This window comes from Emydura macquarii, unplaced genomic scaffold (genome assembly GCF_026122565.2).
Source record: "Emydura macquarii macquarii isolate MOO-44397 ecotype Brisbane River unplaced genomic scaffold, CSIRO-AGI_Emac_v2 contig_2768, whole genome shotgun sequence".
Taxonomy (NCBI): Eukaryota; Metazoa; Chordata; order Testudines; family Chelidae; genus Emydura; species Emydura macquarii.
The window spans coordinates 51,328,352-51,340,363 of record NW_027132905.1 but is presented as its reverse complement, the minus strand read 5'-3'; the positions used below and the strand labels follow the sequence as shown (position 1 = coordinate 51,340,363).

Genomic DNA, 12,012 nt, shown 5'->3' with positions numbered 1-12,012 from the left:
GCATCCGTGGACACCCTTGTGTTGCTTACCCTCTTCCCTGATCCGCTGCAGATCCAGGCTTTTGTCTCCCTGCAGGGCTGGAACCATGGGAGAGGGTGCTGGTGCTGGTGCGCTTACATGGAAAAGGTGGCGTGCGGATCGCTGGTCGGATCCAGATGCTTGTATCTGCTATGGTAAAGTCAGGCCAGCTGGCTACAACAGGGGAGACCAGGGCCGGTGTGCGAGCCCTAGAACGCTAAAGGCCCTTTTCCCTGCAGGCAGAGGAGAGGTTACTGCAGGTCAGTTAGAGACACCTGGCGCCAATGAAGGGCTACTCCAGGTGTACTGAAACCCGGCCTCCCCTGAAGGGTGGGGGCCAAACAAAGGAGGAGAAGAGAAAGGAGCTGCCAGCAGGTTTTGGCAGCTGCAGGAGAGACTCCCCGACCTAGGGGACAGTGCTTCTCTGCAGCCGGAGAAGGAAAGACCCTGCCCTGCCCCCAGCCTGCGGGAAGGACCGACCGGTGTTTCTCCATCCTCCAGGGCGTTACCACCCCCTCTACAGCCCTGAGAAGGAGCCAAGCAAGGTACCGCCCTGGGCCCTGGTCATGTACACGGACCGGGATGGCCCGCCCCTCCCTGGTGGGGTCGAAGGACACCCCACAGCCCTGAGGTAAGGCCTGCACCAAACGCTCCCCGTGCGAGGTGCCGAGGGGCAGAGACAAAAGGCTTGTCCAGGTGGGGGCAGAGTTACCCCAGGCCCCACCGCCCCAGGCGGCTGCTGCCAATAGGCAAGACCAGGGGTTGCTGTAAGTCATTGAAAGTCGCCTGCGAGGGAGGGTCTCCGCTGGAGGGCAGGGGCCTGAGGCACGGCTGGAGTTTAGCTTGTTGTATCGTGGCTTGAGAAACATTAACGGGACCTTTGCACCCCAGGGGATAGAAAATGAATTAGATGAACAACCTGTTCTGGGGGAACTGCCCCAGCTGCGGTGCTGAGGCCGGCCGGGGACTGGGCGCAGAGGTTTGTGGTACTTGCAGCTCCCTCGTCACAGAAGTAGCTGAGCTCCTTCCAGTGGTGCGTGGAGTGATGACTAGCAGTCGTCCCATGGCCCTCCTGGGGGCCGGTTAGAAAGCGCCGGGAGTCCAAGCAGGTGAGCAAAGGCCCTCGCCCTGCAGGACCCGGCGTGGAGGGGGGGGCAGACCAAGGCCTGGTCTAGCTATCGGGTTAGCTGTAGAGCTCTGGGACTTTGCCAATAGTGTCCATGTGATTCTGCTGCTCCAGTTTATAGCAGTTCCCAGAATGAAAGGAACACGACCAGTAAAGGGACTTTTAGGCCAGGATAATGGCGTTGACACTGGAGCTTTTGCTGGTATAAAAATCATCATCAAACATTCCCCACCCCCTTAACTGACTTGACGGCCCTGGAGAGAGGAGGGGGGTGAGCTGATACTTTACTGAGGCTGGCGGCTCCCTGGTCTCTCCCACCAGCAGAAGTGGGGCCAATACAAGATTTTACCTCCCGCACCTGCTCGCGCTCTCTCATACCCTGGGCGCTGCAGATGACGACAGTTTGTTTAAAGTTGTTTTTAAATCTCTCTGACCTCCAGGCTCCGAAGACTTGATTTGCTCAGAGCCTGGTTGGGACTTTCCCATGCGTCTGCTCCTGATCGAGGCGGAAGTGGAAGGTTTTGTTTGTTGAAGCCCAGCAGACAGGCGGGGTTGGGATTCAGTTTCTCCCTCGAAAAAAAAGGAAGCCGAGACTTTGACCCTGACCCAGACTTGGCTCCCTGGACCCTGCACAGACGCTCAGTGATTGGTGATTATCTCACACCCGGGGGAAAAAAGAACCTGACTCAAGAGAATCCCTAGAGCGGAGTCTGGAGAAATGGCCCCTGGGGCGTCAACCCGGGACTGAGGCCAGGCAGCGGGCGTGAGACTGGAGCAAAGGTGAAATTTACATTTGCAGCGAGATGAAAATTCCTTTGCATCCGCTTTGAAGATTGAATTCATCCTGGGATTTAGATACAAAAACCCTTCCAAGGGCCATTCCCTGTTCCACGTATTTCCTTCTTTTTGAAGCTGCTCCTCCGTGAAAGGCTGGACACACAACCACAGACCATCTCAGACATAGGCCGGAGCTGGGCCCATGCGTCCCTTCCACCCCCCCCTCAGGCCAGCCCCCGGTGCAGGCGTGAATTGAGCCGTGCTGGGGATTGTTTGGTGCCAGGCTCTGCTCCTGCCCTCCTCTTGTCCAAGCTGCGTGGCACTGCAGGACTTTCCTACCAGGCCCCTCGCACAATGTGTCCCCCGCCAGTTGCTGGCCTGGGCTGCCACCCGTTTTGTGCGGCTGTCTTACAAGGAGGGAGTGTGGTAAGGGGGGGGGCGCCTTGCTCAATGGATGATGGCTGTAAAGTGCTTTGAGATCCTTGTTTAAAATGCACCAGGGCCAGGCCAGGCTCCAGCCCTCGCGCCCGTGTGCCTTTCCTCTGCCTCCGCAGCGGGGGACTCTGCATGGGACGCTCTGGTGAAGTGTCAGAGCTTCTCGCTGGACCTGGCCGTTCCTCTGTGAGCAGCGACGGGCGGTGGAGGCCGGCGGCACTGGGCTCTCCCAGAGCTTTGTTGCTAATCCATCTCTTCCCTCTTCCAGCTGCTTGCTCTCGTCCTTGAAATTCCTGGTCAGGATCTGCACCGGCCTTCCCGCCCTCGGGGGTTAATGAGGGGAGGGAGGCGCGTGTGAAAAGCCAGGACTGTGGGCGACGCCAGTTACTGTCTGGACGTAGCTCCTGGCCCTGCCGTCAACGTGACCTGTCGGCGCAGCTGCGGGGTTGGGGTGATTTTGTCCTCGGTTCCTCTACGCCCCGTGTCAGCCTGTCTGAGTTCTGCCTCGGTTTGAGCCCGAGGGGAGCAGTGGACTCTCTGCACCCTGGAACATCAGGCTGGGTTGATGGCAGCCCTGGTCCAAGAAAGGCCCCTGCACAGCCAGGAAGGCCCAGGTTTCTGCCCCACCGTGAGTGTCCCCTGGTGAGGGGGAGGATGGGGCCAATCCCGCGGCCTTTCCAGCCTGTCACCGCTGCTGGCACCACCCTGGCTTTGAAGAGGGGCTGCTGGTTCTACCCACCCTGCAGCTAGTTCCCATGGGGCCAGAGCTGCCGGGGGGGGGGGTGGATTAAACAAGCTGGTGCCTGGCGGTGCCTGTGCCTGCCCCTGCGGGACAGGACTGATGCCGCTCTCTAGCTCTCCTGCGTGCCCATCCTGTCCCGCTCAGTGTCCCTGCAAGGGGCTGGCGGCATCTTCCCGCCAGCCTTGAGAGACGGGCCGGAGCGGCAGGAGCTGCTCTGCCCGGACGTGCGCAGTGCGTGGGGGGGCTGCTGCACCTGTTACAGGCGTGACAATGACTGTGGCACCACAGGCTCGTCCTAGGTGGCCAGGACCCAGCGCTGCCCCTGCAGGGGAGCAGGCACGTTACCAGCCCTGGCCTGAGGTCCCTGGTCCCCAGCTCCAGGGTGCCTGGCCTGGCTGGGTTGCAGTGATGCTGTATGAAGGGGGGGGGGGGAGGACCAGGAACGAGCCAGTGGAGGGTTTGAGGGGGTGTTTGGGCCCCCACACCAAAGGCTGCGGTTTAAACCCCCCTGTGCCCGGCCGGCGGGCGGCTCTGGCCTTTGAAGAGGCTGGAGCAGCCGGGAACGTGGCCGTGCCCCAGCCCCGGGCCATTAAACGCTGCAGTTGGCCGGGCCCAGGGAAGCTGTTCTGCTGGGGGGCCCTGGTGTAAACAACCCCCAGCGTGAAGCTCCCTGGTGCTGCACGGCCCTGGGGGGCGGGGCCTGGTCAGCCCTGGGGGGGGGGGCGGGGTGTCTGTCAGCTGCAGGTTAACGCGCCTGGAATCACTAATCTCAGGCGCCCCCCCCCGATCACTGATTGCCCCTTGCAGCAACTGTTACATCTGTCCAGCCACCGACACCTGCTCCCCCCCCCCCCAGCTGCTGGCCAGCTCTGGGGCTAGCATCTCCCCCCCTCCGCCCCCCCATTTGGTGCAAGTAACCACAGGCAGGTGCCCGCAGGGCTGCACCTCATCCCCCTGGGCTCCTGCGCTGGGCTGGACCCCAGCCGCACGCCCGCTGCCGGAGCTTTGGTGCCAGTAACTGACTCCCGGGCCCAGCGCTAGAGCGGAAGGGGCAGCGTGGCCGAGCCCGCAGCAGGAGGCTGGGGAGGGGGTCAGGTTTAACTAGGATTTAGAAAATAAGGGGATTTATTTTCTCTCGATATTACACACCGGGGTGTGGATTCTCTCGGTACAGAAATACATTTTTACATCAGTCCATGGAGCTGTCTTTAAATAACGGGCGGTGACGTGACCCACGGCTGACTCGGCAGCACCCCCATGTGGGCGCTGCGCCTGTCTCAGCCCACCCGTAGTCAAACGCTGCCGCAGGAGTCCTTTCGCCTGGTTCCCAGCCCAGTCGCGCCTGGCCCGGTGCTGCCGGTTCACTCGGCAGGGTTCCGGCACTCCACGGCCTGCGGCGTCTCGGCCCCGGCTGTCTGCACCTCGGCCCCGTCGCGGGCGCGGAAGAGCAGCTCCCCTGACTGGATCACCTGCTCGGCCTGCCACGTGGTGGTGGCTCCGTATTGCTGGTAAAAGTCCGTGTCGGCCTGGAACATCACCAGGGCCTGTGCCGTGTGGATCCGCACGTGCTGGGCCAGGCTGTTGGCGTCCAGGAACTTCTCCCCGCACGAGTCGCAGGCATAGAGGATCTGGGTGTTGGGGTCTGTAACCACGGGGAGAAGAAAACTCACGCAACTGCTGTGCAGACAGACAGACGCCCTGGGAGCCCTGCCCGGGACCCTGCCCCTGCTACACACAGCATGAGCCGGTCACAAAGAGATCCACCCACCAGGGAGACCGTCCCCGTGCAGGAGGGACTCAGACGGCGAGTCCCTTACACACTAGGCCAGCCACAGGCCTTGGAAACCTCCTCTAGGGAGCAAGCTGCATGGTCCCCAGGGGATGGCCTGGATGGCCTTCAAGAGTTTGCAGGGCTGAGGAGCGTGTTCAGATCCAGCCGACTAGAGGCCGGGGTCCCCCCGCGCCATTTACAGCAGGAGTGCCGCGGAGCCTAGCCGCCAGCAAGGGTGAAAACCCCGCGAGGATCACAGGCAGCCCAAGGGCAGGTGCGACTTGCTCTGCTCTGGACCCCAGCCCCGTGGGCCCAGCAGCATGGAGAAACCTGGGCCCTCCCGGTTCCTTTAACTGCCCCCGTGCGGCTCTGTATCACCCCGGCTCCGTAGCCAGCTGCCTTTGCTTTGCTGCAGCTGAACAGGGAAATAACGGGGGCTGTGTCCAGAGCTGTGCCGGGCGGCGCTGGCCGGGGGACGTGAGGCGCAGGCGGATGGCTGGATGGATGTCACGGAGGGCTCAGGCATCTGTGCTGGAGCATTCAGCCCTGCATCGCTGAGAACTGCAGCAACGCCGCCCCAGCCGCCAGGCCCTGCTCTGCTCCGAGAGCGCGGGGAGGGTGCATTGATGGACGCTCCCCCAACGCACGGGCAGCTGAAGACGCCCTCACCCCTGCAGCGCACACCTCACCCCTGCTCCTGGACCCCAGCGGCACGGAGTGAGCCAGGCCAGTACGCCAGGCCCCGCCACCGCTCAGGGAAAGCCCTGCTCCGCTGGCAGCCACAGCGAGACGGGAACTGCAGGCTGGCCCAACGTTGCAGCCGGAGAGCGCAGCCAGCGCCCCCCTCCTCCACTTCCGTGGGGCTCCCTCCAACCCGCCATGAGGCTGGGGTTGGTCCCTGAGGCTGGGGTGATGTCCCAGCCAGCGAGAAGGGCTGCGCTGGAGGACGGAGGGGGCCAGTGTCTCCTCTCGGGGACGGAAGCAGGTGCCAGGCTTGCTCCCCTTGGAACAATGGTGAGGTATCCGGGAAATCCCCCGCACGGGCTCAGGATGGGGAGCCCCCACCCACTCCCAGCACGCAGCTTCCCAGCCGCTCCTCACCTGCCTCCTGCACCTGCTTCACGGCCTTCGTTATTTCTGCCTTAAGCGCTTCAGTCTCGTCTGCGGTGACGGCGGCCGCCACAGGCACCACTGCAGTTTGGGAGGGGGAGAAAAGGGGTGACTTGGCCGGCACGACGCACAGTGCTGCAGGGACTGTCGCAGCTCAGCCATCCCCGCCCCGGCTTCAGCCACCCACTGACTTGGCTCAACACCCCCGTGGGGCCCGCAGGGGCAGTCCAGTCCCTGGCAGGCGTGAGAGGGGCTGGGACCCAGGGCAGCGACTCTCCAAGGGGGCTGCGTTGTTCCGGGCGGTGCTGGAGGAAGGGGACAGCCTGGCCACCCTAGAGCAGGTGCAGCCTGTGTCCCACCCCGTGCCAACGTGCATGGAGACAGTCGGGGAACTCCTGCAGGCGTCTCTGCCTCCTTGGCCTCTGGTTAGCGCCAAGCTGTGTGTGGGCAGGGGTGAAGTGAGACCCACCAAACTCATTTCATACGGGGCAGCTAAGCTGTATTTCGATGGGAAGAAGACTCAGCCCTGCCCTGCAGTACAGCAGACTGGAGCCAGGGACCGAGAAGGGGAAGGGCCCTGGGACATCGGCGAGCCCCCAGGGGAGGCGAGAGCCCAGCCAGGTTTCCCTGTGGATCCTTTCCTTCCCCCCGCCCCGCACAGGGAGGACAGCTCCTGCTCTCCTATGGCACAAGGAGACGCCCGGGCTCACCCGTCAGCTGCGTGACTGCCGTGGCCGCCAGCGCCTCCGTGGCCAAGGTGACCATGTCGTCCGAGGCCACGGTGACGATGTTGACCTCGTCGCCCTCCTCCGGCTCCAGGATCTTGATGCCGGCTTTGCCCTGGTGCACGGTTTTCACGTGGGAGCGCAGGTTGTCCACGCGGTTGAAGCCCCGGCCACACTTGTCGCAGAGGAACGGCTTCTCTCCTGCACGGAGCCAAGGCGAAGGCCGGGTTAGCTCTGCAGGGCAATGCTACGGGAGGGGGCAGCGGAGGCGGGCCAGGCTGGGGTTAGCCAGCACCTGAGCTGTGGACAGGCACAGCCCGTTGGATGGACGCACGGGTTATTTCAGCATAGCGAAGACCCCAAACGTGGGTGGGGGGCAGGATTGCTAGGACCCCCCCTCACCTCCCTTTCCCAGGGCTGCAGCCAGGCTGCGTGCCCAGCTCCCTCCCCAGCGGCAGGAGCTCTGAAGGGCTGCGTCGGGCGGAGCGGATAATGAGCAGCACATGGGTCTTTTCCAGTCCGGGCGAGAGCGGACAGCCAGCACGAAGGACCCTCTCACCATGGGATTTCCAGGCTTCTGGGCCCAGCAGCTCCCAGGTGGGTGAAGCAGCTATGTGGGCCAGGACCCCCTCTGCCCGGCAGCTGCCCCCGTCCGCCGGCATGGGGGAGGCGGGACCCACCGGTGTGGATGATGATGTGCTTGGAGAGGTCTCCCACGTTCACAAAGGCCTTGTTGCACACGCTGCATTTGTGCGGCCGGATGTTGTCGTGGTGACGGATGTGGTTGGCCAGCTGACTGGACTGGACGAACCTCGGGGGGGGGGGGAAGAAACGGGGAGGCCGTTAAAAGGGAGAGGGGGGAGCTGGGGGCAGTCTGGGGACCCCAGACCAGAGTGCACGGTGCCCCAGGCCAAGAGCAGGGGCTTCCCCCTGAAACCAGAGAGAACGCCCGGCTCGAACCCTCCAGCCTGTTCACTGAGCCGGGCCCCAGGGCAGCCCTGACAGCTGTGAGCGGGTGGGGCCCATTGTGCCCCCCGGTTCCCACGGCCAGCCCTGCCCAGGGCCCCTTTACACCGGAAGGAGATGGTGTAGGCGCCCATCCGCTGGCCCCTGAATGGAGACCTGCTCTTAACAATCCCCAGCCCAGGCAGAGGGAATCATTCCTCCGTGCAGTCAGCAATGGCGCAGTGCTCCCCTCCCGCCCCCCCCGGCTCTTTGTACAGCGCCAGATGCTGCAGGGCTGATCTCAGGACCAAGGCGGAACCACGGGCGAGTCCCCAGGACCAGCCCGGCTCTCTTCCCCCGCGACCATGAGGAAAAGAAGAAACCAAACCAGCCGTCCCTCTGCCTCTGCCAGGCTGGTACCCGGGAGGGGGCGGGGCCTCACCTCTTGCCACAGCGCTCGCACACGTAGGGCTTCTCTCCGGTGTGCTGGCGCACGTGGGCGATGAGGGAGCTGGCCTGCGTGAAGGCCTTGCCACAGATCAGGCACTGGCAGGGCTTCTCGCCTGGGGAGAGAAGGGGACAGCTCAGCCGCCAGGCGCACCAGCCCCCACCCACATCCCATCCACGCTCAGAGCCGGCGATCAGTGGCTGGGGGAAGGCTGCCCCATCACACGGCCATGGGGGAGCGGCTTGGAGAGCCTGGGAACTTTGCTGCTTTGGACCTTTTCCAAGCCGGTGGAAAAAGGAGGCTCACTGAACCATAGGGGCCTGAACTGAAGAGCTATGGGCTGGACGGACATGGGCCATTCACACAGATGCCTGGGGGGCCCAATGAGAGCCATGAGCAGACTCGGTACAGCATAAGGACGGCCATCCTGGGTCAGGCCAAGGGTCCATCTAGCCCGGTACCCTGGCTTCCGACAGTGGCCAGCGCCAGCTGCTTCAGAGGGAATGAACAGAACAGGGCAATGATCGAGTTTTGGCCTTCACAACATCCCCTGGCAAGGAGTTCCACAGGCTGACTGTGCGTTGTGTGAAGAAATACTGCCTTTTGTTTGTTTTAAACCAGCTGCCTATTAACTTCACTGGATGACCCCCAGTTCTTGTGGTATGTGAAGGAGTAAATAACACTTCCTTATTCACTTTCTCCACACCAGTCATGATTTTATAGACCTCTAACTTATCCCCCCCTTAGTCATCTCTTTTCCAAGCCGAACAGTCCCAGTCTTTTTAATCTCTTCTCATATGGAAGCTGTTCCATACCCCCAATGATTTTTGTTGTCCTTTTCTACACCTTTTCCAATTCTAATGTATCTTTTTTGAGATGGGGCGACCAGCTCTGCAGACAGTATTCAAGATGTGGGCGTACCATGCATTTATAAAGAGGCAATACGATATTTTCTATCTTGTTATTTATCCCTTTCCTAATGATTCCCAGCGTTCTGTTCGCTTTTCTGGCTGTCGCTGCACATTGAGTGGATGTTTTCAGAGAACTTTCCACAGTGACTCCAAGGTCCCTTTCGTGAGTGGTAATAGCTAATTTGGAAGTGTAGGTGGGATTACATTTTTCAATGTGCATTACTTTGCCTTTATTAACATGGAATTTCATCTGCCCTTTTGTCACCCAGCTCTCCAGTTTTGTGGGATCTCTTTGTAACTCTTCGCAGTCTGCTTTGGACTTGACTATCCTGAGCAATTTTAACAACGAGTTAAAGGAATGGACCCAGGGTGTGGCAGAAGGGGTGTAAAGATGAGACCATGTCTCAGGCCAGGCCCCGGGTGTGCTGTTCTGTAGCTCATCAGCAGTGGGTCATTATTACTGTCACACTGGGCACATCAGTGCCACTTGCTGGACCCAGGCAGCTGGTAGCCGTACTCTGGTCGGTTACCGGCCTGGCTGGGCGGGTTGGCTCTACCCTCCCCCAAGCAGAACTCGGGCACCGAAACAGGACACGTGTCAGAGATCCCAAGAATCTACCCGAGACTTCCCTATTGCTGTTGGTTTTACTTTACACAGAGGGCGCCCGGATACTGGGGTGATGGGCAGCAGACCGGATCTGTGACGGACCTGGGCACGGATGTTAAACCAAAGCTTGTCCCACTGTGCTGGGCTACGCTGAGCACATACATCCCTCTGAAAACTGGAGGGCAGGTAGCAGAGGCCCCTCGATGGGGGGAGCATTCTGAAGGGCTGGAAACACACAGGTGTCGCGCATGTGCACACAGGAGACCCCACTGTTTGTTGCACAAGAGCCACGTGAAACCAAAGCCCCTTGGGAGCTACAGATGGCATTTGGCAGAGGTCAGAGAGGAACACGGCCCTGCAAAGTCAGCCCTTGCTTTGCTTCACACCAGCAGAGCGGGAGTTGAGTTTAGCCCCTGGAGCAAGAGGCTGGGGGTCTCAGGGCCTGGTCTCCTCCCACTGGCCCAAGCTGAGGTTCCCTACCTGTGTGAATGCGAACGTGCCGCTGCAGGGCCCCGGGGTCCGCGAACTGCCTCTGGCAATGCACGCACACATACGGCTTCTCTCCGCTGTGGATCCGCAGGTGCCTCTTCAAGTTCCCTTGGAGAAGCCAGACAAGAGGGAGTCGGTGGCCCAGAGGGCTGTGCGAGCGTGAGCACTCCCCCATCCTCCTCCCCCTCCAAACAGGCTCGCTCGGTATGTACGGAGCCGGTCAGAAATCCTCTCGCTCCATGCCCACCGGCCCTGCCTTGCCACGCGGGCCCAGCTAGCAGCCAGCACCCAACGAGAGCGTTGCGCTTTCCATGGTCTTGCGCTGCCTTAGCTTTCCATTTCTGCTCAGGCCCCAGGGACGGGTATTGTTCAGTTACTCAGTGCGACGTGCTGGGAGCCCTGGGATTTCTCTCCTGTTATAGCAAATGCACAATAAGCCATGCACAATCCAGCAAGAAGCGAGGGATCCGTGCTGTATCGTGAGAGTGGGCTTTGCGTTGGCAACCAGCAACCCAGGGCGACAAGCAGCTCAGATCAAGAGGAGGCGCACACTGCTGGACTCTCGCAGTGGCTGTAAAGACACTGCGGGTCTCTGAGAATTTTAGATTTAACCCTCCCACTATATTAAATTCTAATGGGCAGCGTCGGCAGCTCTCGTGATGTTGGCACAAGTCTCGACATATTGGGTGCCTCAACGCCCCAGCTCCTGGAGTCAGGTCCTCAAGGAATCCAGTTTGAAGCACTTGGAGGAGAGGAAGGTGATCGGGAACAGTCAACATGGATTAACCAAGGGCAGGTCATGCCTGACCAACCTAACTGCCTTCTACAATGAGGTGACTGGCTCTGTGGATGTGGGGAAAGCGGTGGATGTGATATACCTTGACTTTAGCAAAGCTTTTGATACGGTCTCCCACAGGATTCTTGCCAGCAAGTTACAGAAGTATGGGTTGGATGAATGGACTATACGGTGGAGAGAAAGCTGGCTAGATCACCAGGCTCAACAGGCAGCGATCAACGGCTCGATGGCTAGTTGGCAGCCGGTAACAAGCGGAGTGCCCAGGGGTCGGTCGGTCCTGGGACCAGTTTTTTTCTACATCTTCATTAACTATTGCACCCTCAGCAAATTTGTGGATGACACTCAGCTGTGGAGAATGGTTGATACACTGGAGGGCAGGGATAGGATACAGAGTGACCTAGACAAACTGGAGGATTGGGCCATAAGAAATCTGATGAGGTTCAACAAGGACAAGTGCAGAGTCCTGCCTTAGGACAGAAGAATCCCATGCACAGCTATAGACTGGGGACCGACGGGCTAGGCAGCAGTTCTGCAGAAAAGGACCTGGGGGTTACAGTGGTCAAGAAGCTGGATATGAGTCAGCAGTGTGCCCTGGTTGCCAAGAAGGCTAGCGGCATATTGGGCTGCATTAGTAGGAGCATTGCCAGCAGATGGAGGGAAGTGATTATTTCCCTCTATTTTGGCATTGGCGAGGCCACATCTGGAGTACTGTGTCCAACTTTGGGCCCCCCACTACAGGAAGGATGTGGACAAATTGGAGAGAGTCCAGCGGAGGGCAACAAAAATGATGAGGGGGCTGGAGCACAAGACTGATGAGGAGAGGCTGAGGGAACTAGGCTTATTTAGTCTGCAGAAGAGAAGAATGAGGGGGGATTTGATAGCAGCCTTTAACTACCTGAATGGAGGTTTCAGGGAGGATGGAGCTAGGCTGTTCTCGGTGGTGGCAGATGACAGAACAAGGAGCAATGGTCTCAAGTTGCAGTGGGGGAGGTCTAGGCTGGATATTAGGAGACACTTTTTCACTAGGAGGGTGGTGAAGCACTGGAATGGGTTACCTAGGGAGGTGGTGGAATCTCCATCTTTAGAGGTTTTAAAGGCCCAACTTGACACAG

General features: G+C 60.2%; 1 protein-coding gene across 4 annotated transcripts in view; it reads right to left on the bottom strand.

Annotated features, from left to right (window-relative positions):
- Window positions 1–4,070: 4,070 nt before the first annotated feature.
- ZBTB17 (zinc finger and BTB domain containing 17) overlaps window positions 4,071–12,012 on the bottom strand; it is a 32,447-nt gene continuing 24,505 nt past the window's right edge. For 2 of the 4 annotated variants that reach the window (XM_067566235.1, XM_067566236.1), the window contains exons 10-15: window positions 10,096–10,212; window positions 8,092–8,212; window positions 7,385–7,515; window positions 6,690–6,905; window positions 5,971–6,060; window positions 4,071–4,740 (exon numbers count right to left, since the gene is read on the bottom strand). In XM_067566235.1, coding sequence (XP_067422336.1) covers window positions 4,460–4,740; window positions 5,971–6,060; window positions 6,690–6,905; window positions 7,385–7,515; window positions 8,092–8,212; window positions 10,096–10,212 — 956 coding nt within the window. In that variant the 3' untranslated portion in view covers window positions 4,071–4,459. Of the gene's footprint in view, window positions 4,741–5,970; window positions 6,061–6,466; window positions 6,906–7,263; window positions 7,516–8,091; window positions 8,213–10,095; window positions 10,213–12,012 lie in introns of those variants that run through there. The other 2 variants (XR_010923289.1, XM_067566238.1) reach the window with 2 other exon arrangements.